At 43.6% G+C, this 23,538-nt stretch overlaps 2 protein-coding genes and 1 long non-coding RNA gene across 9 annotated transcripts in view; 1 reads left to right on the top strand and 2 right to left on the bottom strand.

The window, feature by feature from the left end:
• Positions 1–17,253, bottom strand: part of smarcd1 (SWI/SNF related, matrix associated, actin dependent regulator of chromatin, subfamily d, member 1) — a 21,937-nt gene extending 4,684 nt beyond the window's left edge. The window contains exons 1-10 of one of the 3 annotated variants that reach the window (XM_061831774.1): positions 17,119–17,253; positions 5,182–5,357; positions 4,856–4,898; positions 4,051–4,173; positions 3,812–3,934; positions 3,530–3,646; positions 2,576–2,677; positions 2,347–2,508; positions 973–1,070; positions 761–896 (exon numbers count right to left, since the gene is read on the bottom strand). In XM_061831774.1, coding sequence (XP_061687758.1) covers positions 761–896; positions 973–1,070; positions 2,347–2,508; positions 2,576–2,677; positions 3,530–3,646; positions 3,812–3,934; positions 4,051–4,173; positions 4,856–4,898; positions 5,182–5,348 — 1,071 coding nt within the window. In that variant the 5' untranslated portion in view covers positions 5,349–5,357; positions 17,119–17,253. Of the gene's footprint in view, positions 1–760; positions 897–972; positions 1,071–2,346; positions 2,509–2,575; positions 2,678–3,529; positions 3,647–3,811; positions 3,935–4,050; positions 4,174–4,855; positions 4,899–5,181; positions 5,358–6,584; positions 6,683–8,486; positions 8,731–17,118 lie in introns of those variants that run through there. The other 2 variants (XM_061831771.1, XM_061831773.1) reach the window with 2 other exon arrangements.
• On the top strand, positions 8,819–23,538 carry LOC133507109 (uncharacterized). The gene is made up of 3 exons (XR_009796745.1): positions 8,819–9,434; positions 18,599–19,702; positions 23,422–23,538. It is a non-coding gene; the product is annotated as an uncharacterized LOC133507109 (long non-coding RNA).
• Positions 17,954–23,538, bottom strand: part of asic1b (acid-sensing (proton-gated) ion channel 1b) — a 192,132-nt gene continuing 186,547 nt past the window's right edge. For 2 of the 5 annotated variants that reach the window (XM_061831770.1, XM_061831768.1), the window contains 3 exons: positions 23,459–23,538; positions 21,650–21,751; positions 18,217–18,356 (listed from right to left, as the gene is read on the bottom strand). In XM_061831770.1, the coding sequence (XP_061687754.1) occupies positions 18,261–18,356; positions 21,650–21,751; positions 23,459–23,538 (278 nt within the window). In that variant the 3' untranslated portion in view covers positions 18,217–18,260. Of the gene's footprint in view, positions 18,086–18,216; positions 18,357–21,634; positions 21,752–23,458 lie in introns of those variants that run through there. The other 3 variants (XM_061831769.1, XM_061831766.1, XM_061831767.1) reach the window with 2 other exon arrangements.

The raw sequence follows: 23,538 nt of genomic DNA, 5'->3' as shown, positions 1-23,538 counted from the left end.
ACAACAAGTCACACCTTCAATGAATGGCCTATTTTAAAACTTTATCCATGTATAAGGTGCACCGCATTATAAGGCACATAGACTAGACGTACAGTAGAGGCTGGGGTGGCCATCTCGCTCTGTTCCCTCGGAAACTCTGTTTAGTCTTCTTTACTTGGCGTAGATCATCTTGTTGCTTCCCTCACTTCCACACCATTGATTTATGGTCAAATTCTCTCGCTGCTGTTCTATTAGGACTGTGACTGATGGCCTTGAGTTTAAACTGCGTCGAAAGCGTGCCTCTTAATAGGAGCCATTTAGGGATCTTAACACAAACAGAAATGAAATGGCACGCTTCACGCAGTCATATATCCCAACATACACTGCGTGCTGCTACTTCTACAGGGGAAAATGGAGTTGGCCGCTGCTTACCGTAGTTGCGAGACCTGTTGCGGCTCAACATTCATCCTTATATAAAGACGCACCTGATTATAACGCCCACCGTTAGCTTTTGAGAAAATTAAAGGCTCTTAGATGCCCCTTACAGTGCAGAAAATCAACCCGCCCCCCCTTTAATAAATGAAATATTTCACTTGAGTTATATCTGTGTGACATTTACAGTTGTTTGATGAGCTTAAACATAGTGGGGAAAACTACGGAAAAAAACTTGAGAATTTGAGATAGGGGTCAATACTTTTTCACGGCAGTGCATCACTGTTGTCTTAAACTGATTTTGTAGTGTCTGGTTGAATAGTTGAAATATAAATAGTGGAAGAATGACCTTGTTGTCCAAGCCTGCTATTTCCTGCTGACTGGCGGTGGACAGCAGGAAGGAGTTCATCTGGGTCTTCAACGTGTCGTCCACCTCCACGTCAATGTCGTAGCACGCCGTCTTCTTTTGGTCATTGGGGTCCACGCTAAAGTGTCCCAGAGAGAGCTCATTTAGGATAAACAAATTTCAACAGGTGCAGCATGGGCTGACGTGACACTTACCTGATCACGTGGTTGATGATGATGGGCTCGGGAGGCATCAGCAGCGCGTGCAAGCGCTGCGGGATCTCCGAGAACTTCATCCTCTGGGTCTCGAAGATCTGTGGATTGGATAGAAGGAAATTCAGTGGACATGCACGCAACTTGGGCCAAAACAACACATTTGGGGATTAAGAATTGCAAGCATGCATGGGAAATTTACAAGCGATAGAAAGTGCACACAAAAAAAACAGAAAAATTTAACAGGTTCCGCTCAAAACTGTTTTCAGTGAGCTCTTAACCCCCCCCCCCACCCCCATACCACTCATCAAAAACTCTTCGGTGCATTTTTTGTTGAGTGAGATGACATTGCAGTACCGTAGCAGTCGTGTTTAGTCTCAGGAGCTCGGCCTGTGCTGTGTCTCAAGTCCATACAAGGACACAGGAGCCAAACGAGTGTAATGCACAACATCAAATGTTATGACTGGTATAAATGTCAGCTCTTTCAGTGCAGATTGTAAGCATGAGACCGGTACAAAGTAATGTCAGGTATACTCAGCGAAAATAGAATTAATTTTGAGATTGATCCCCCCCGCCTAAACTCAGGCCTGATTGTGAGCAGTGTTAAATATAATCCAAAATGATTATCCTGTGGCACGGAGTGTGTTGTGTACGTCTCCTCACTCTGACTGGGGTGTAAAACAAAAAACAAACAAAAAAAAAATCCTTCAGAGTACGGGCAACAGATTTTGGATGAATTCCGGAATTTCACAGCTAATCGAGAGCAAATGGTTAACGCGTCAAAAACGAGTCACTTACCACATAAGAAAGAAAGAAAAAAAAAAAAAGCCATTAGATATGCAAACATCTTATGCGTACTTATAATTGATCTGAAGTTGTTGAATTTTTGGCACCTTTCCATTAAAATACGAGAGTCAGATTATAGGAAGTTTCGGAAAGATTTTAAATTAATTATCTATAACTAAAGCAATTATCCTGCGCTGTGGGGAGTTTCAAGCGTGAATTCCCCTCCCCACTTATCTTGGGATGTGGTTGAGGCCGACAACCGTAAATGAAGTGTTAGCCTAGCTTCTCACAGTTTTTTTTTTTTTTTTTGGTATTTTCTACACTGGATCTCTTGTGGCACTGTGCTGCCTCACAGGTAAGTCTTGGTACTACAACCAACATCTGGCTTGTAAACTTGGAATTGTTGTTGGTTTGCTCTGTTGGTTGATACATCCCACACTAATAATTTGAGTCTATTCCTCATCATGAGTAGTTTGTGTGGGGTTTTTCATATTCAATAAACAGAAAAAAAACAAACAAAAAAAAAAAAAACAAACAGTAAACCTGAGGGGTACCCACGCTTAAGACAGAAAGGGCAGGAATGGTGCAAACCTGCTGCAGGTACTTGTCGCAGTTTATGAACTCTCGCTCGTGGGGGTCCTGCAGCTTGTGAGTCTTGACGTACTGCCACAGGGCCTGGATGATGACAGGTCGGGTCTGGGTGTGGATCCCCAGCATCCGAGCCAGGCGAGGGTCCAGTTTGAACTGGGGGGGCTGTGTAATTTTCCTCGTCAGAATTGATATCTAATTTGAGGTGGCACAAGTGTGAGCATTTTGGTACCTGGTAGTCGAGCATGAGCAAGACTGTGCAGCGAACACCCACGTCGCCAGGCCTCTTTACCTGGAAGCCGTCAGTCTCCTGGGTGGTTGCGGTCCTGTGCCACTAAAAGCCCAAAGACAAGCCTTAGAAAATGGAAAACCTTTTTATCAAGATATTTCAGAAGGTAGAAGTTGCTTCAAAGATGGGAGCTAAGTGGCTCCTTGTGTGTGTGTGCATATATCAAAATCGACTAAAATTTGATCGTGTAAACTTAACATATATACATTGGAACCTCAGAGAGCGAACATAATTCGTTCTTGTGAAGTGTTCAGTCATATTTGTTCAACCTCTGAAACATTTTTCCCATGGGATATAATATAAATGAGTTTAATCCGTTCCAATGGTTAAATAGTAAATTCAGATTTTTGTTATTTAAGTAAAAACATATATATGTATTTAAACAATAAAAATGCATACATTTTTTAATGAGACTTAAATGTGGTTTTTTTTTTGTTGGAGGTGTGATGGCGTCAGAGGGACTTGAGAGGGAGTTAAGTAGTGTTACGCTGAGATCACCATCCATGATTTGACTGGCTAATTCTCCATTTCTTCAATTATCTGTGACCTTTGCTTTGTAATGATAGTCCCTCCCTTGACAAGTCTCGCTCCCTTTTATTACATTTTTATATTTTAGGATAGTCGAAATCGTCGACTTAGCCATCCCGTAGTAATCAGCAAGAGCCGTAACAAACTTAGCGATTATCCCCTCCATTAAATCCACTGTAGTTTGCACAACTTTCCTTTTTCCTTTGGCACTGGTAGCACCGCTGTCTTTCTTTGGCCCGACGACAAAGAAAGAACCCTTTTCTTTTTTTAACTCCGGAGAAGCACTCGCAAACGTCGCTGCTCACACGTCACACCATTTTTATATCCCCTGTATATGTAAATAGAAAGAAAGCATAATATTTTTCTTACTTCCACAAGGTGATTATCGGGTCCGTAAAGATCTTTGTCCAACTCTATGACCAGAGACTTGAAGAAAGAAGAAAACTTTCTTTTTTGTTTGGTGGCTTCATACTTTGATACGGCCGTCTGAAAAGTAAACGTGTATTCTTACTGGAAGCAGTGACACAAAGACTGGTTCAATAAGAGATGTTGACTTCTTGCAAGAATATTGAAAAAAAAAAAAAAAAAAAAAAAAGATACACTGAGCCAAATTCCTTGGTGAAGACAGTGCGATTGTAACCAGACTCTTACATCTTCCAGTAGACGGCCCTCCACACGAAGCTCCCATGATGCAACGGTGCCCTCGCCATCCTCTGCGTCGGGCTTGGCTGGATTGAAGGTGTTTGATATGAAGATACGAAGCTTTCTCTTTTGCTGCAAGACAAAATGAATGAATAATAAAATGTTAGCTATTACCAGAAATGTTGGATGTGAAAGATTTTGGTTTCATTCACAAATATTGGTGACAAGTACTGAAGCTCGACTCAAACCTTAATAGGCCTCTTGAGGGCCTCCTGGATGTCCAGCCTCTTACGCATGATGGTCTGGTCCAGCTTCCTCTCAAAGGCCAGTAGATCCATGTAAGCTTGAGACTCCGGGACTAGTTCCCTGATCTGAGACAAGAACACGTGACAGGGTTGAATCTGGTGATATTAAACTGGGCAGACTTAAGGCCGATTCCACCTTCTCAGCAAAGGCCTGTTTTTTCGATTCCTCTGAGAGATTAACTTGTGGGTTATGAGTAATTTTTCATCCCGAGTCTGCTCATAAAACTTGGCGACAATGAAAAACCTGCTCATTGCTATACTGACATCAGCATGCTCGGAGTGATGAATATGTATTTCGATTGCTTATGCGGGGTACACACATTCACATAACCCGTCCAAATTTAAGTACTTTCCAACTCCTATAAAAAAAGGCCACAAAGGTCTGATTATCCAATAATTAATTCTAAACGATTAGCCGATGGTGTAAATAAAATTGAGTTTGCAACTGCAAAATAGTCAACAGATAAGCTACAAGTTAGCCTAGCGCCTCCCATTTCTCCTTCTACTTTCTTCCTTGCATTTTTCAGCATTTTGAAGGCCTTGGCTGACTCGAGCCAGTCTCGGCAATACACCAGACATCTTTTGTGTGTGGTGTGCTGCGTTGATAATCGAGTATACCACACAATATTTGAGCAGTAAGCAGACTTCCTGATTTCCCCCCCCCATGTGTGGGCTCTCCCATACAAAAATTTATATAAGTTATATATAAAAATCAGTATGCTTCTACCCCACTTTTAATACGACTTACCCTCTGAGGTAGAATTTTATCAGCCATCTTCTTCTTTTTTGTACTGTACAAAGCACATTGAAGCCAGACATGAGGAAGCTGTACTGCATCTTTAGTTCAACTTGATAAACAGCAAAAGATTTTTTTCAAAACCATTAACATTAAACAAGAGCAACTTATTTCATTGCGTAGTTCAGGATTCTAAGAGTTAAAGCTGTGCAATTTGTGGAAAAGTATTGATCACTGTCGACTGAAGTTAAAGCAGAAATCATTTAACCCCACCATTAATCGCCGCATTTTTAATGAAAACCATGTATCCCCTTCCAGAGATATCGATCGCCTCTTACTGCTGGTTGCGGCTCTGCTGCTGAACTTGCTGGATCTGCTGGGGGGCCGGCCTCTTGCGAGACGGGTCCATCACACCGGGCATCCCCGGGCGGGACACGGGGCTGCCGCCGTAGCCCGGGGGCCCCATGGCGGGTCCCTGCGAGGTCATGCGGCTGGATGGAGGCATGCCTGGTCTCTGCAAAAATAAATAAATAAAAAAGTCAAATGAAAGAAAAACAACACGAGTAGACGGTGAATTGTCGGCTTGAAACAAACGCTGGCACATAGCCCTGAATGATCCAGTGTGATTACATCTTCACTCAGCATCCTTTCAGCAGGTCATAAAACATGACATCTATTGGAATTTGTGAGCTATTGGTCGTGAAAAACACAAACTAATTTGTTATTTTTAAGGCTGGAGGTTACTTTGGTCTACAATTGCCCTGAGGGACCCCAAGCCACAAATCCGAAATAACAGAAGCACCTCTCAGAAAAGTAGCTCCTCGGTTTACAACGGCGTTTGGTTCCCCCGGTGGCGACATCCTGAACTTCTATTTAAAAGTTAATGTTCCACAGTCAGTTTTCAGACTCAACATACAATATACCAGGGGTGCCCAGACTTTTTTACCCCAAGATCTAGTTTTCAAGCAGCCAGACTCTCGCAATGTACAAGGATGGGGGGGATCGCCGCGACTGCCGTGGAGAAAGGAAGAGAGAGACCGTAAATATGACGCCATATCTGCCACACCTGAATCAAGCGAGAAGATGGGATATAGGCTGACATCTTTTGTTTATTTTTGGGCACGATTGACCAAAACTGCCAATCGGCACATTGAGCAGCCCCGCTATATACTCTACCATAATATTTTATTGAACCACAAAAACATGGCGCCGTTGTCAAGGAAGAAGTGAATTCCCATCAAGACAGGAAACGGGTGAGAATAAAAAAACGGTGTGGATTACTTGACTGATAATGATGTTTCCCCCTATTCACTGACTGAGGCTTTGCATTCTGGGAACAGAGACTCTCCACACTTCGCTTTTCAGCTCCATGCAAATAAATTTAAAATACAGTTAAGTATTACTGTTAAATACAATATAATCTGCATTGGTAATAACTTGGTGGTGTTGAGGCATCCAGCTGCGTCTCGCTTATACTTGTACCCGGAAATGTTTTGTAAATGCTTCTGTGTATTTTTGATTGGCTATTCCCTTTGTGACAACAATCACCAGCACTTTCAATTTAGAGTCACGGTAAAATTAAGCTGCTAAAAAAAAAAAAAAAAAAAAAAAATGTGCACAAAACCCTGCACACTGTGCGACAGTTTAGTCAGTTTTGGCTGCAAAATGTCCATTCCTGTGTCCGTCCTGAAACAAGACCGCGGGAAGATTAGTATGAACGCAGACAACAACCGTCACTCACCAAACCGTGTGCCAAGAACTCAAAGAGACGACTCCTGGTATCAGACAGCATGGACGCAGTGGGCGAAAGCGGCGGCTGAAGACAAGAAATCCCAAAAATGCCCACCGTCCCCCCCGGTGCAGAGGTGGCGTCAGATGACAACTCGACGTCAACAAAAACGGCTTATCGAGATGCACCGCCTCTTCCCCCACGTAGAGAGACTGCCCACGCTGCGCCGCATGCACGCACATCTGCGCGGCCTTGAAGTACCCGAGAACAAATGAGGTTGACGCCATTTAGCGCTGGGCTGCTCGGATGAATGAAAGCAGTCGAGGATGCTCGAGGAAGGGAAAAAGACATCTTTTCAGTGGAGTCGCTTGTCGCTAGGCAACCTACTCCCTTGACAATAGTAGACCACTAAGAAAACTTTTCCATTTAAGTTTTAAATACAGGAGTATCCTTGTAGGGAAAAAACATTGGCGGATATTTCTAAAGAAGAATCGGTGCAAGCCGGCAGGGACAAAGAGTCAATTTAATTGACTGTGAATGTAAAATGGCTTCAACGATTACAAAAATAAAAGTTGCAGAAGAGAAATGGATGTTAAAATAAGGAAAAGGAACAGAAGCAGATTAGGATTGAAAAAAATAATGAAATCCAACAAATTGTGCTGACACTTCACACAAACTGCTGACGTGCTGCTGTTTTGATGAGCAACTGAATTCACAAATGGGTTCAAAAGTCTTGAAAGTCTGTGTGTGTTTCGGCTTGTCCCTTTCGGGGTCGCCACAGCGTCTCATCTCAGATGAACGCATATATATGTTTGGCACAATTTTTTACGCCAGATGCCCTTCCTGACGCAACCCTTCTCAGGGGAGTGGAGGCCCCAGTGGGATACGAACCCACAACCCATAGTTTATCAAACCAGTGCTCTAACCACTGAGCTACGGGGCCTCCAGCACTTGAAAGTCAGTGAGGAGTGAAAAAGTGCCTAAATTGAGTGTGTTGCTGTTTTTATTTAAACCACTGTGGCTACATCTATTATGTACCATGAACAAGCAGGCAACACTTTACACTTTTTTCCCTAAATCAGAATAGATTAAATTGCATTCTCAATACACAATTGGTTATGTTACGATCTTTCCGTAGGTATTTGGGTGATTATTACAACATCTCCAACTATGTACGTAATACCAAACGATAGTCAAGTAAAATAAATGACTTACACATACTGGTCAACCCTTGAAATGATTTCCAGTTACTAATATAGAGAATTTTGGTCACCATATTAAGGGAAAAATCGAATTTTCCTCACAGCTCCGCTATGTTGCAATGTAGTTAAACTGCAGCTATTTGTCCCCATTTAACACCGCTCTAACGTTGCCACCAAAACACTTTTTAAAATTTTAAATATGACGTTATCATTTGCAGACGAAAGTGGCCGCGTCCAAATCCAAACGAATGGAGGGATATTTGAACACGAGAAGCCAGCTAAAGTGGAGCAACGTGCACTCGCTCCCATTAGTTTCACGAGACATTCATTAACCAACTCCTGGAAACGGAGAGTACGTGCATTGAGGACGTCAAACATCAATTTGACTGTTTTGCGGCATCGGAGAATCGGACAAAATCGGAAACTACTTGTGAGTGAATTGGTGCTCCGGCGACTAGCTAGCCACTTTAGCATGCTAGGCTAATTAGCTAGTGGGAAAAGATAGCGTACCGACAGGAAGCTTAGCGGAGGGGTATAAGTTACACATCAAACTCCAAGAGACGTTTAAAGTAAATTAGTTTGAAGCAACTCCGAGCTTACAGCTCGGGGCTATTCGGCAGCGTCGGGCGACCGCAGTGCGGCTAATGGTTAGCTGGCCGTGACAAAGCCCTGCTAAAGGTGGCTTTGTTCTATCGGAAAAGCGAGATCTTACTGGGTAGCCAGGCCCGGGCATCGGGGAACGGTACATGTGGTTCTGCGCGGCCGGCGACGGTCCCATCCTTCCAGAGGGGGTCCCTGGGCCCATACCTGGCCCCGCGCCCGGTACCGGCGGCCCAGGACCCATTACGCCACCTCCGCCGCCAGTCGGTTTCGACTGAAAGCCCCCTCTGGCCGCCATCTCTTCTCCGACTGGGTGGCCGCTGGCCGTGGAACCAGGCGCCGAGTTCTCGCGAGAGCCGGGGAGAAATCTAGGGTTTAGCTCACAGCGCTCGTGGTGGAGCCTTGCGGAACTGCAGAGACTCCCAGTTGAACGTCGACATTTCTTACACATAAAAAGTGTTTTGGTTCCACAAACACGATAATAAGCGTGCTCTTAAAAAAATAAAAACGGATCATCATGTTTATCCTGTATATAGTAGCCCAATAGTAGTCATACACTTGAAAAGTGCTTTAAAATTCACCTTTTTGGGAAGCATTTTCACTCCAATAGATAATAGTTTTCGACCACGTGACTACATCCGGGACACCTGGCCGTGTTGGATGGGTTCACCATACTGAAGCGCTGTTCACTCTCATGCTTTTGCATATAGACCGGAGTTACACAAATGTTCTTACGACTGTTAGAAGTGACGCATGATGGCTAAAAAGACTTTGGAAAGTTATCGGTGCTCATTAGATGTTGTTTCAAGAAACCGTTACGAAAAGAAGTGTGTTTTGATCGACAATATTGACCCAGATGCCTTGGAGAAACACAAACGGAGCACACAACAGTGGTCGTCGGTAGCCTATCCAGACATCGTCCACTATTTCCTCTTCTCGGCAAGCCCTTACACCGTGGACCAACGACAGAATGACAAAGGTTTGGAGGCCTACAACCAATTAATGGGTTCGTCATGCGGCGGTATCCATTGTAAGCAACCTGTCTCCCCACACTGCTAAGGTTAGTTTACCACACAATGCAATTTAAATATGTACCGCGTGATTATAGTCAGAGTTGTGTGAAATCATGTTGATTATGCCAACGAAAGAGGTGTAGATTATTATTTTCATTTTTGTTACCGAGAGGAAGAGAGACATTCGACCGGGACGAGTCCCAAGTGGAGCCCGCACCTTTTTTCTCCACTTCCACGGCTAACGTTTTTAACTCAACTCACGAAACAGCTAGCGGTGTGGTAACTCGTTTTTGCAAACTTATTAAAATGACATAGAAAATACAGGTTATGGAGACGTGCATTGCATTCACACACGAGTATTGTGCTTGGCTGCTCGATTAGCTCTGCTAATACGAGACAGCCACAGTTGTCGCCGTTTGGTTGCTAACTGCTCCGTTTTCTCGGACTCGTTCTTGATAACAGCTGGCTGTCGAAAGAACGACGCTTTACAACGAACGATAAAATAGCAGTGCGCCCCCATTTGTACACCTTTCTGAAATGATTCCTGGTTTGTTACGTGTGTTTATGTGAATTCACCAAACCAAGATGGCTCCTGCGTTCTAAATCGGAAGGTGTGTGACGTCAGACGAAAACAGTATATGACTATCCGGAATGTTGCGGGCGACGTGAGTCAATCTGATGTGCCACATTTGCATGCGAGGTAAAAAAAAAAAAAAACAAATGGCACACTTGAACGTCTGCGCCGATCACTTTGAGTAATGAGCTGCAATGCAAACGCTCGCGTCGGTCACCGTCGTGTGGCTTTTCGCGGGAAGGTCGACCCCATTAAAGAGACGTCCGTCAAACCGTGGGACCGTTTTGTCTTGCCGTCAAACGTTTTTTTTTTTTTAATTAACTTCAAACGTGGAGAATTATGCGTCGATCTTAAAGTCATAACTCCACTGCATAGCTTTCTAATGTCCTAATTTATCATTAAAAATGGTTGGTAATAATAAAAGACTGTGAGGTGGACTTTTATTTATGTATATTCCAAGGCATCGAGGCAACAAATTTTATAAAAGCTCTCTGCACAAAAAAAAAAAAAAAAAGTGGAAATTGTCTGACAAGAGGGCCTGAATTGGAAACCTCGGCCAAATGAATTCTGTATTCGACGTGTACCGCGTGGTCCATTTTATTTTTAGTTTTCTGCTATTTGGCAATATTTTGCGACTTCTCGGCGAGCGTTTTCGAAGCGAAACAGACCCGCGATGACCTCTTTTGAGTGTGTGGTTGTCGTGGGAGGCTCCATCTGCCCGGAGATGATGATTGTGCTCCCCGGGCCAACAAACAAGAAAGCAGAAGCCGATCAGCGGGAGTCTTCTAGGTCACTGCTTCCTAAGCGCTACAGAGAAAAGCTACAACAACTTCATAGCACACACTAAAACAAAAGATGTCCCCCAAAAGTCCATATTTGACGATGATCTCGTTTCTGTGGGCTCACAAATTCATCGTGCGACATCTGTGCCTGTTTAGCTAAAAAAGTTCCATGAACGGCAACAGCTTGATTGGACCTTCCGCCGCCAAGAAGAAGAACATCTGATTGTTCTGCCTGTCACTATAGGTTTGCTGCCATAGAGTTTAACGTTCATCCATCCAGCCATTTACTTTGCCGCTTATCCTCACGAGGGTCGCTGGGAGTGCTGGAGCCTATCCCAGCTGTCAACGGGCAGGTAGCGGGATTCACCCTGAACTGGTTGCCAGCCAATCGCAGGGCACATGGTGACAAACAGCCGCACTCACAATCACACCTCGGGGCAATTTAAAGTGTCGAATTAATGTTTCATGTTTTGGGAATGTGGGGGGAAAAGGGAGTTCCCGGAGGAAACCCGTGTAGGCACCGGGAGAACATGCAAAATCCACAAAAATTGCCCGTGACTTGGTGACAGTAAAGAAAATGTATTCATTTGACAGGCACTCATCTAAAATTCCACAAGTGTGTTTCTCCTTTTTGGGGCATTTTGTTTTAACGATGCCGCTACAAGAGTCGCACACATTATGTAATCGAAAAGTTTCGAGATGACCGCTGACGTTCAAACGACATCACGTGGGATGTCGAAAAAACAACAACAACTCCAACATCCAAAGGATTAGTATGCAAGTATTTTGATATTTTGAAAAAAATATATATAACAAAGGGACTTGAGGCTTTTAGCAACAGTTTGCCCAAGTTAATGCTTTATAAAACGTGTAGCAGATAAGAGTCACGTTTATTATGAATCATTTCTCATACAAATTCTCATTAACGGCACAGCGAGTGTTATTTCCTCCCAACGTCCAGAGGAGCGTTTTTTCCCCTCCAAGATGGCAGCCGATTAGGCGCATCCATCTCGCCCCGGTGACAGCCCACGGAACACTCGGACCAGATGAGTCAAGCGCAATAAGACGAGCACGTCTGATGCCGCCTCTTTCGCTCTCTCTTGCTTTGTCTCACTCTGGCCGGCTGACAAATTGCACCATAATCCCGAGCCGTTTTAAAAAAAAGGGGGCGGGGGGCAAAAGCGGCTTTATCTTTTTGACATATGGCTGAGAATCCTAATTGCAGTGCACACATGTGACAGCAAAGATTTGCCTCACAATCATGACTGAAGTTTGGACGCTTCGGATACGCACGCTAGCGATGAAATTGCGCTCATTTACACTCGCCGCCGAAGACAAAAGCCCACGAGTTGTTGTTTCTGGAACGAGCGCGGAACCTCGCGTGAATGTGACGGTGGCGAACGGCAGCTCGACTTCAGGCGCGGCGCTGAAGTCGAGCAAAATGCTAAACTCGCACGACGAGGCTTGCGTGTTGGATTTCACGGGTGCCGCCTCAACACGAATGCCACACAGATCGCAAAGCCAAAAAGTAACTTCAAGAGCAATCATTTGATGTCTGACGACCATCTCAGGCCACAAACAACCCGAGACTACGATTGGGGAGGGGGGCTAGTGTGGAGCAGTGATCGGAACCTTTTCTTCAACAGGTTTCGACGCCCTCCAGTGGTACCAAAGGAGGTCACCAACTACCCTGTTAGCGGCACTGATCTCTCAACTGATGAAGACCCTAGAGAGATTGGTCCTCGTACACCGGCGCTCCTCAATGGACCTTTCCGACTGGCCATCTTCAGCTCCGCCCCCCTTAGCTACATCTCCCACAATCTTCCGAAGTGGCGAACAGAACAGGTTTGAAGTCAATTCTCTATCACGTATTCTAGGTTTGTTTTGCCAAATGCACCAGACTTGTCCAAGAGGGTTCTACAGAGACGTCTCAACTATTTAACGCAAGGATATGTGCACGGAATTAAGATTTTGGACGGAGTAGGACGCAATGTCAGACTTACAGCTGAACGTTGGCGATCGATGCAAAAAAGTTAGACGCCTCACAGACTTCATATTGAAATCCAACAGACGAGAGGGGCGTGTCAAGCCAGGGGTGAAGACAATGCGGCTATCTGATTGGCTATTATTGTACGAGTGATTGACAGGTTGGAAAGGTCCATTGACCACCCTCAACATCAGCCTGGCATTAGGGCTGAGGATGCCATCATCTCAACACATCAGAGCCCCACCCGGAGAACCTTGTGAGCACTGCGACGATCTCGTTTATTTGATTTCTTTCTTATTTCTTTCCACCAATACAAAACAACAAAACCTGCTCAGTGAAGGACAGTCATGGACAATCCCCAAACATCTAGGATCACAGATGAGCTAAAGAACCGACCACGGGTCTGACGTGCTCGTCTGCACCACCGGGACACCACAAGGAACTGTCCTGGCACCTCTTCTGTTCACTCTGTACACAGCTGAGTACAGCTGCAGCACCCCTCCCTGTCATGTGGTGAACTTCTGACGACGTTGGCATTTTAAAAAATTTCCTGTATCCTCTATTGCTGCTGAAACGATTGCTATTTCCCCATTCTGGGATTAATAAAGGTTCTCTTATATTGATATTATCCTACAATGAGACAAGCTTGGTCAATGAACTGAACAAATCTTGCCATCCTAGGCTATCTTGTAACAAGGAACTATGCTGAAGTGAATTGTGGAATTTCATCTCGACAAGACTAGTGCTTTGTCACCATCTTGTGGGAACTATAAGCAGTTACAGGGAGTCCTCGGGTTAAGACGGTCTCGACCTAAGATGTTTCAACTTTACAACGCCCGTCCCGTGCGGCATTTTGTCTGGGTAATGCTTGTCCGTGTTTGTGCGCCAGGAGTATCTTTGCATTTTTCGACCTCCTTTTTTGACATTATGGCCCCAAAGAAGAAAGCTGTGTCTTTTAGCAATGCTTCTGCAGCCAAAAGAAAATCCATTACCATGGAAACGAAGATCAAGATCATAAAAAGATTGGAGAAAAGAGAGACAGCAACACCACCAAGGCTTTAAGTCGGTCGACCGTGGTGACAATTATTAAAGAGAACGCCAGTATCTGTCGGATACAAAGATCACAAAACAAGGTTCTTTGATACTTGTGGAGATGGAGAGGATTCAGGACCAGGTTCCTTCGCAATAGCTAAACACTGCCTCCCCTTCTTCTTCTCCATCTGCCTTTCAGCTGTCATGCTAAGTACATCATCTTGTTTATTTCAATGTATTTGTTTTTTTACACAAAATATTTTGACGTATATTCTGACTTTAATGACGGAATGCGACTTAAGTCGAAATTCGAGTGAGGTCGCGTACTCTAGGAATGGATCTCAGTCGTAGACTGAGGACTGCATAGACCTTTTTTGGGGGCATCAATTGTGGATTTTTGCTAATCGCGCAAACCAACACTCCTCACATCACAATTCTTGCTGCCGTTCGTATTCACTTGTGTTTTATAGTGTATGCAAATATCAGAGAGACGATTACATGATGGGTCTCCTCAAAGGGTGAGTAGTTTTACTCGTTAGTTTACCCTGGATGACAATGAAGAATGTTAAAAATATACTTTTATACACCAATAATTTCACAAAGGCAACAAGTTTGAGAAGATTACGTTGGCGCACAGTAATCACAATGGAGCTGCTGCGTTTTGTTGCTTGGCAGCGAGCGATGCACCCGATAATTCAGCACAAGTTGACCTGAATCTGCGGCAGCTGCCGCTGGACAAGCTTGATACCCCCCCCCCCCCCCCCCCACACACACACACCCATTTTTGGAGGGGAAAAAATATTCCTCATCTGCGCGCTTTTGTCGCACAGTAGCTGAAGCTGTAATTGCCTTTCCAAATGTTTTGGCTCGCAGCTCGGCCGAGCGCAGCCTGGATCAAAGCTGCGAGGAGATAAGAGAGATGGAGATAATAGCTGTCTTTTTTGCCTCGCTACTCTCGCGTGTCGCCGATAGGGATTTAATTTCACAAAGACGGCGTGGGATGAAAAGATAACTTGTTGATTTGAGGATCGGTGGAGCTGTGGAAGAAGCTAGGCTAACTGTTAGCTTATCTGCTAACTGCGTCGCAGTGCCAAAATGCGCCTTGTGAATACCGAGGAAAATCCTGAGCTTAAAGAACGAGAATAAAAAATGCAGTATATTCCATAATTGCAGGAAAAACATTCAATACAACAGAGGATAATCACTCATTGTTTTCTTTTCGAGATATTTGATAATTGGCCCTTTACCGACTTTCATCGTGAGAGAGAGAAAATGCTCAAATTTGGCCCAACCGCACCGCTTAAGCAGTCGAAATTCATTTCCATCCAACCAGGCCCGCTGACAAACAAGCTCTTCGGAGACTTGAACGTTCACAAATTAAGAGTACATTTTCAAAATAGCAATTTTCCAAAAAATGATATTTACACTTTATTTATGCAGGGCTAACGCAATAAAACAGCCCATTGCCTGGCTGGGAGAAGGAGACGAGATTATCAGGCAATAAGTGAGCACACTGGATATGAAAAGCAAAAAAGGAAACAGTCCGATCGGCACAATAGTAATCATAAGACAATATATCCAGAAGAAGAAGCAGAAGAAGAGTACATTTTCTTTTATATTAGCTCTCCATACATGGTGGCGGTATTGTGCTTTGAGAAGACGTCGGCAACAAGAACACACATACGGGAACAGTTCAAAAAGCCCCACAACACAAAAGGAGTCCAAACGCCAACATTGCCACTCTGGCCCGGCGCCCCCTGCAGGCGTGGATGGAATGAGGGGATGTGGACAAATGAAAAAAAAAAACAACAACCACAAAAAAAGTATACACACCCACTGTTCAAATGGCAGGTTTTTTGTGATATTAAAAAAAAAAAAAAAAAACCCAAAACAACAATTTCAACATGTTCTCCTATTGTGAGCTTTAACCTGTACATCTTTTTTTTTTTTGAAAGGGAAAATAAACTTACAGATAACGTGTGCAATCACGTTAAGTGTCGACACCCTAAAAAGTGGGATGTTGCTATTGTTTGGAAGATTTTGAAATGAAAGTAAGGTTCAAACATTAGGACAACTACATTATTTCCGTTGAGTCACTGATAGTGTAGTGGTACACGCGCCAAAATCTATTTAAAAACTTTCAAAAACATTCCAAAATATTGGAAAATGTTCAAAAATGTTGCAAAAAAACCCTGCTAAATAATTTGCCCTTAACAAGACACTTTTTACAGTAACTTGAACAAATTCTTATCCTTGACTTCTGATCTGTCACTGATGGTGTAGTGGTACACACGCCTGCCTTTGGTACAGGCAGCGTGATATTGATTCCTGCTCAGTGATGGTCTCGATATCTGCCCTGCAACTGACTGTTCAGGGTGTAGTTCGCCTTTCGCCCGAAGCTATGTGGGATAGGCTCCAGCTTTCCTGCGACCCTTGTGAGGATAAGCGGCTTGGATAATAACATGACATAATTTTTGTCTATTTTTGCTCCATTCCTCAATTTTTTTTCCCAATGGCCGAATACAGATTCTAGGTAGAAAGTCTTAAAAGATTGCTCTTGTTCCCATGTTTTATCCAGCCAAATTTGGCATTTGATCAGGGGTGTGTAGACTTTTGCAATCCCATAAAGCTGAACTGACGACTAAATAACAGTAGAAAACAGTCAGGTCAAAGTATGTCATCCACGCCAAGCGATCATCCATAAAACAACCACTATAACGTCCGGCAACATTCAACATGAATCGGGTTCTTGCGGATGACGGGAAGAATCGATCCCTGAAAAGCTTTGGAACACGAAGGAAAGTACTGATTTCGACTTTCTCCTCACGCCGATGCTGCATGTGTAACATTCAGAAGCAACGCGGTTCTTGCTGCGACATACATCCTGAAAGTTAAAAGGGGCGATGGCCAAAAGGGAAGAAACCAAACCTCATTGGACCGCAACTATTTTGGCTGTCTTGATGACGCAGAGTTTCAACTTTTAATTGGTAATTGTTGCACACTTCGACAATCATTGTTATAAAGTGCTACTTTCCTTATCAGAAAAGACATTAACGTAATTCCCGGCCTACACCTGTTTACAAGCCTCACCGAGTACATTTGTAAAGGAAATACCATTTGGTGCATACATACACCGCAGCTGTGTAAAAGCCACAACTGCCCACATTGAAACACGACATATTTACAAAGAAAGACAGTACATAGAAAGAGTTTAATCCTAGCGCTAACGCTAGCACCGTGTTAAAGCTAGTGCTAATGCTAATTCTAACGCTAGCGCTGCGTTAAAGCTAGCGCTAACGCTAATGCCGCGCTAGTGCTAATGCAACACTAACAGGGACGGTTAAAATAAAACTTACCAGTAAATATCACTGATACACGCCAGTAACACAGCAGCAAAATGCTAGCACAGCGCTAACTGGGCCAGGGAAAGTCACTCTCTCGGTACATATATTCCACCGGGTCTCATTCTCACCTTTTCCGCTCGAGCGCCCCCTTGCGCCCGTTAGAAAAAATGCACAAATCAGCCACATCGCCGCATAAACCGAAGCGTTGAAAGCGTGTGAAAAAAGTCGCAGCTCGTAGGCCGGAAATTACGGTACATATTTTTTTTTTTTTTTTCAGGTATTAGGGGGAGAATGGAATGGATTGACATTTCCATTCATTTCAAAGGGGGAAGATGATTTGAGATATGTTTTATGTTATGAGGGCGGTCGGTCATGGAACAAATTAAACTCTTATTTATCTCAAGGCACAATGTATGTCCTATTTTAATGTGAACAAAAGAGCTGAGAGGAGTCGCCGTGCGGGGAACTGAAGAGACATCTTTTGCACACTTTGGATGAGTTACGTGTACACACGCGCACACAATATGAGAAACATCATCTTCCTTCTGCTGAACGAGGCAAACTTGGTACTTTTTGAATAGCATATAGATGTGTATTATAGCGTATATTTAACAAAAAAAAGATAGCAAACGATAAACCATGCAAATGGACAAATACGAGCATGCATTTACACAGTGAGACCTGAACACTCGCCATGATGTGGCTACATGTGCTGACAAGGGCGGATGTTTGTCCCTCTTCTGGATGGAGGTGAGGGACTCTCTCTCTCTCTCTCTCTCTCTCTCTCTGTCTCTCTCTCTGTCATTTTTTAGGGAGTTGGGGGGGTACAGTTTCTCTTCTTTTTCTCAAGGGTGCGTATGAGAGAGAGAAAGAACGGTCCGAGTCGAGGTCTCTGTTCCGGCAGTGCTCCAGAAGGATGAATAAATGAGAGTCCCGCGTGAAATGGACGTGTTGGGGTGCGCTCTTCTCTCCGCAAAACCTGGGGCGACAAGTTTTTTTTTTTTTTTGTTCCCACCCGAACTGTACAAAAGTTTGCCTTTTTGGCCGCGGTGCCGGCTCCTCGCCGGGATAGTCTCGCCGTATCATTTGGACTTTGGTTGCAAAAAAAAAATAAAAAATGCACTCGCTCAACTCCCCATCAAGATCGGTTCACCTCAGCAGGTGAAGTCTTCGAAGTTGCCCTGGGCCGGGTGATGAGGTAGCATGTTGCCCGAGTACGTGGACGGCGGGCGCAGGTTGTCGCACGGAGCCTGGCGGGAAGATAATAAAGAACGTGAAAAAGGGGAGAAAGGGGGGCTACAGCGCGCACCTGGTGCTAAGTGCTATGTGTACATTTTTATTATTTGTTCTCTTTATTTTCCTTTTATTGTTTTTAGTTGATCTTTATGACACTGTTTCCTTTCATACGTTTAAGTCTTTATGATGTGACGCGGTTTCCTTTAATGCTCTTGGGTACGAGTGACGCGGACTCTTTGTGTCCTTTGTAACACAGAAGTCTGAAATGTTTCAAGGATTACCTATATAAGGGCGAGAAAGACGGACAAGGAGGCTTCTTCTAACGACTTCGAACTGACTCCCGCTGCCCTGGGAAACTACGCTGCTCGGAACACTAACTACACGGACGCCTGCTGCCTTTCGTTTTTGGACCGGCTGGAACTTTCGCTAACTTGGAATAGCCACTGGGACGAACATTTGCTTGTTTGGGGACATTCGTTCAACATTGGTGATGATTCGCCGTCGTGGTTCAACTACTCTGTTCTTCAACAGCTATTTTGTGTTAGCTATTTTATCATGTTTGTGTCGTGTTGATGAGCGTGCGATTAAATTGTCAGAAACGTAATACGACTGACTGGCTTGTCGCATTTTGCCGGTTTGAACAAAGGGAACGTTTGTCTAAATTTGCATGTAACATAATCCTCGCCCAGTACATTTGTAAAGAAAATACCATTTGGTACATACATATGCTGCAGTCGTGTAAAAGCCGCAAGTGCCCTCATTGAAACCCAAATTGAAACACGTACACAGAGAGTTTAACGCTAGCGTCCCCATGCTAATGCTAACCCCAGCGCCGCGCTAACAGGGCCGGTTAAAAAAAAACATACCGGTAAAAATTATTGAGACACGGCAGTAACACGCTAGCGCAGTGCTAACAGGGCTGGACCGGTAAAAGTCACTTCCTCGGCACATATAATCCACCGGTCTCACTCTACCTGTCAACTTGTACGGTTTAGCCGTAGTTCATACGGATTTTGTGGTGAATCTTAAGTATGCGGCCGTATATCACAAATCATACGGATTCTGAACAAATTCCGTTCTCCCTAAAAAAGTTCCTGTGGTTTCGCCACACTTTTTCGTCGCGGTCGGTCGAGCTCACTAGCGGAGTGTTTGCGGTCGACTTTCTGGTGTTCTGGCTCGCACGACGGCAGTGTTCACCTTCCTCCTCCTCCAAAGTGCTTCCTCAAAATAGCCGATAACGCATTTTTCCTCCCCACAGTGTCATCAGGAGTCCGCCGTGAGTTTGGGTACGTTAGCGTGACACCTTGAGTTGTGTTACCTCTCTTACGGGCAATACAGGTCTGACAGGTCTCTCTTACAGGTATGTTATAAGGATTTTTGGCTCTCTTATCAGGATTTTTTTGGTAGTTTATAGAGGTTGGCACGCCGAAAAGTTGACAGGTATGCTAACAGGGATGTTTAAAAAAAAAAAAAAAAACATACTGGTAAAAATCACCGAGACACAGCAGTAACACGCCAGCGCAGCGCTAACAAACAGGGCCAGACTGGTAAAAGTCACTTCCTCGGAACATATATTCCACAGGTCTCACGCTTACCTTTTCCACTCGAGTGCCCCGTTGTGGCCGTAAAAAAAAAAGCACAAATTAGCCGCATCGCCGCATAAACCGCAGGGTTGAAAGCGTGTGAAAAAAGGCCGGAAATTACGGTACACGCAGAACGTGACCACTCCGAACTGAAAAGGCTAAGAGTCACTGATTGGTGTGTTTTTAGTGACGTTTTCAATCCAGATCAGATTTTCATCCACATTTGGAAAAAGTCTGAGTCCAATCTGAAGATATCCGATTTCCGTACTTCATCATCTATACATGCAGCTAAAATGGGCAAAAATGGGAATTGTGTAATTTGAACCATGTGGTGTAAATCCTCTTTATGTCATTTCCAGCCATTCATCCCCCCTTAAAAAAAAAATGAAACGCAAAACAGAAATGTAGGCATGCGTTTGTTGATGGTGTAGTAGCCAATAAAGCTCAAGTGTGGATCTTTAAGGTTCAAATTGAAGGCTGGAGGGGTGGGAAATCCAAGATTCAATCAATAAAAGTGATGGAAAAGGAGGCCAGACGAGGACTATCCGACTATCGTGCCTTTGCTCTGCTTTACAATTAAAGTGGCTCCAATGAGGCCGGCAAACGCGAACTGTCACATTCCCTCAGCGCTGCCCTGAAGCTTTTAATCTGGACCCCCCCCCCCACTCCCCCTCCCGCTTCGATTACGCTCAATCTGCCCTCGCGTGTCTCGTCTCGTTGCTCATCGTCCGGCCGGCTCGCTCGTCAACCCGCCGCCGTGCTTGCGTGCCACCTCACGAGCGGCGGAGGCGGGAGACGGCGATGCGGACGGACGTGGTGAAGGCACTTAAAAGGCGGGGGGGGGGGGGGTGCAAAAACTCACATTTTTTACCAACAATATTAGTTCGATTCTATTCTATTCAAAGTCTGAAAGCTGATCAAATTACACTTGTAAAAAAAAAAAATACAAGCTAGCACTTGTTGCAAGCTAATATGTAGTTGATGTAGGAAGTAAATAGCACATGGAGTATTTTTATTAATTTTTTTAGCTTAATGGGCAATATTTTTTCGACTTATTTCAAGTAAAAAGGAGCTTCAAACAAGTGAAAATCCTTTTTACATGTGAGTCGTCTTATTATAATCATCCATTTTCTTCGCCGCTTATCCTCATGAGGGTCGCGGGGAGCCTATCCCAGCTGTCAACGAGCAGGAGGCAGGGTACATACACCCTGAACTGGTTGCGTGCCCATCGCAGGGCACATGGCGACAAACAGCTGCACTCACAATCACACCTTGGGGCAATTTAGAGTGTCCAATTAATGTTGCATGTTTTGGGGATTTGTGGGAGGAAACCGGACTGCCCGGAGAAAACCCCACGCAGGCACGGGGAGAACATGCAAACTCCAGAGGCGGGTCTGGGATTGAACCCGGGACCTCAGAACTGTGAGGCCAACGCTTTACCAGCTGCTCCACCGTACCGCCCTCCCACAAATATGCAACTTTATTTGCACAAAATTGCCCCTGGGTGTGATTATGAGTGCGGCTGTTCGTCTCTGCCCTGCGATTGGCTGGCAACCAGTTCAGGGTGTACCCCGCCTCCTGCCCGTTGACAGCTGGGATAGTGTCCAGCATTCCCCGTGAGCCTTGTGAGGATAAGCGGCTAAGAAAATAGATGGATGGATGAATTCATTTGACACAACGTAAGTAGAGCATGTGAGTGCTTTTGCCACCTCTGGTCTACTGACATGATGCTTCACATCATCCAGACTCAGCGCAGTGCCCCGGTCGTTGTTGCTGCGGCCTTTGTGTTTCTTCTTGACGCATCGGCACAGCTTGTACTTGATCACCTGAGAAGCGAGGCGCAGACAGAAAGACAAAGACGGACAGCCGTCACCGCGGCAAAACGTTCCGCTCCTTCCGGCCCACGCCGCTCCTATTGAAAGCATCTGGCGGGTTGAAATGAGATTTTATGCCGCTGTAAATATGTTTCCCCATTGACCACGCAGAGCAAACAAATAGAGATTTGCGGGCGAAAAGCTCTCAGCGCTGCCGTAATTCTCTCTGACTAATGAGAGCGGACATTCTGACTCATCTAAAATATAACGGCGGAAATGCTAATGTTGTGAAAATATGCGCGTCTGCGCGTGTAGTACATAAGTTCAATAAAAGTCTCCTTTTTAGGGTGCGACTGTCAGCAGGAGTGAAAGAATAAGAATAAAAAAAAAAGCCTTTTGAATTCCCTGATATTTATAGTCTTATATCATATCTAACAATGTCAGGATTATCCTTGCCCATTGAAATATGTTTAACAAAATTATACAGTGTAGAAAATACTTTGTACATGTGGACAAGAGATATGCTTTCAGAATAATAGACTTTTACGGACAATATTCATTTCATATTTAATACAGATGAATGGTTCCATCTTTGAATTGGTGTTTTTTTTTTCTTTGGGCAATTGCTGCTTGTTTCTTTCCCCTCCAATATGCATTTTATATTTAATATGGAACAATGATTCAACTGGAAAAAAAAATTTCCCCGTCTTTAAATGTTTAGTTAATAATTCATTAATTCATAATTTTTTAAAGTTAAAATGATTTCAATTCTTTTAAATAAGCATGTTACATTTCATACAGAGTAGTGTCAAATTGTAAAAAAAATTCTTGTGTATTTCATAGGCAATATAGAGTAGTAATTCCACTATGAAAATCTTTCTAGCTGTATGATTTCATTCCCAAATTAGTGTTTTGTTTCTCTTTTCCATCCATACGTATTTATTATGTTTTTCCCCCTTCTTTAAATGTTTAGTTAATAATTCATTAATTCAGTATATTTTTTCATTTAAATTATATCCTTTCTTTTAAATAAGCATGTTACATTTAATACAGAATAGTGACACAATTGTAAACATTTTTTCACGTGTATTTCATCGTGAATATAGAGTAATAATTCCACTATGAAAATGTTTCTAACTGTAAGATTCCATTGGCAAATTAGTGTTTTGTTTCTCTTTTCCATCCATACATATATTAATTATGTTTTTTTCCCCCATCTTTAAATGTTTAGTTAATCATTTATTAATTCATAATATTTTTTAAATTTAAGTAATTTCGTTTCTTTTAAATAAGCATGTTACATGTAATACAGAGTAGTGACACAATTGTAAAATTTATTTTTTGTGTATTTCATAGTCTATAATATAGAGTAGTAATTCCATTATGAAAATCTTTTTTTTTTGCTGTAAGATTCCATTGCCAAATTAGTGTTTTGTTTCCCTTTCCCATATGTACATAATTTATATTCAGTACAGAGAAATAATTCCATTGCAAAACTACCTTGCTTTCTATCTAGTATGTGTTTTATATTCAATACAAAGTAGTGTTTTTATTGCAAAATTGCCATTTTCATCTTTCTTTCCAATGCATATACTTTGCCGTTCCAAGAGACAAGAGTCATCGTATTAACCACATTTACGTTTTTCTTTTCAAATGTTTATTCACGATACGATGACTCAAAGTAATGGGATGCAGAGTGATGACTCAGCGATACTTCACCTCGTAGAGATAATCGAAGAGTTCGAGGATGGTGAGGATGCTGGCCCCGATGAAGAGGCCCATCTGACCTCCGATGTCAC

The sequence above is a fragment of the Syngnathoides biaculeatus genome, chromosome 10 (assembly GCF_019802595.1).
Source record: "Syngnathoides biaculeatus isolate LvHL_M chromosome 10, ASM1980259v1, whole genome shotgun sequence".
Classification (NCBI taxonomy): Eukaryota; Metazoa; Chordata; class Actinopteri; order Syngnathiformes; family Syngnathidae; genus Syngnathoides; species Syngnathoides biaculeatus.
Note: the sequence above shows the minus strand (reverse complement) of the source record. Positions and strands in the feature narration are given on the sequence as shown.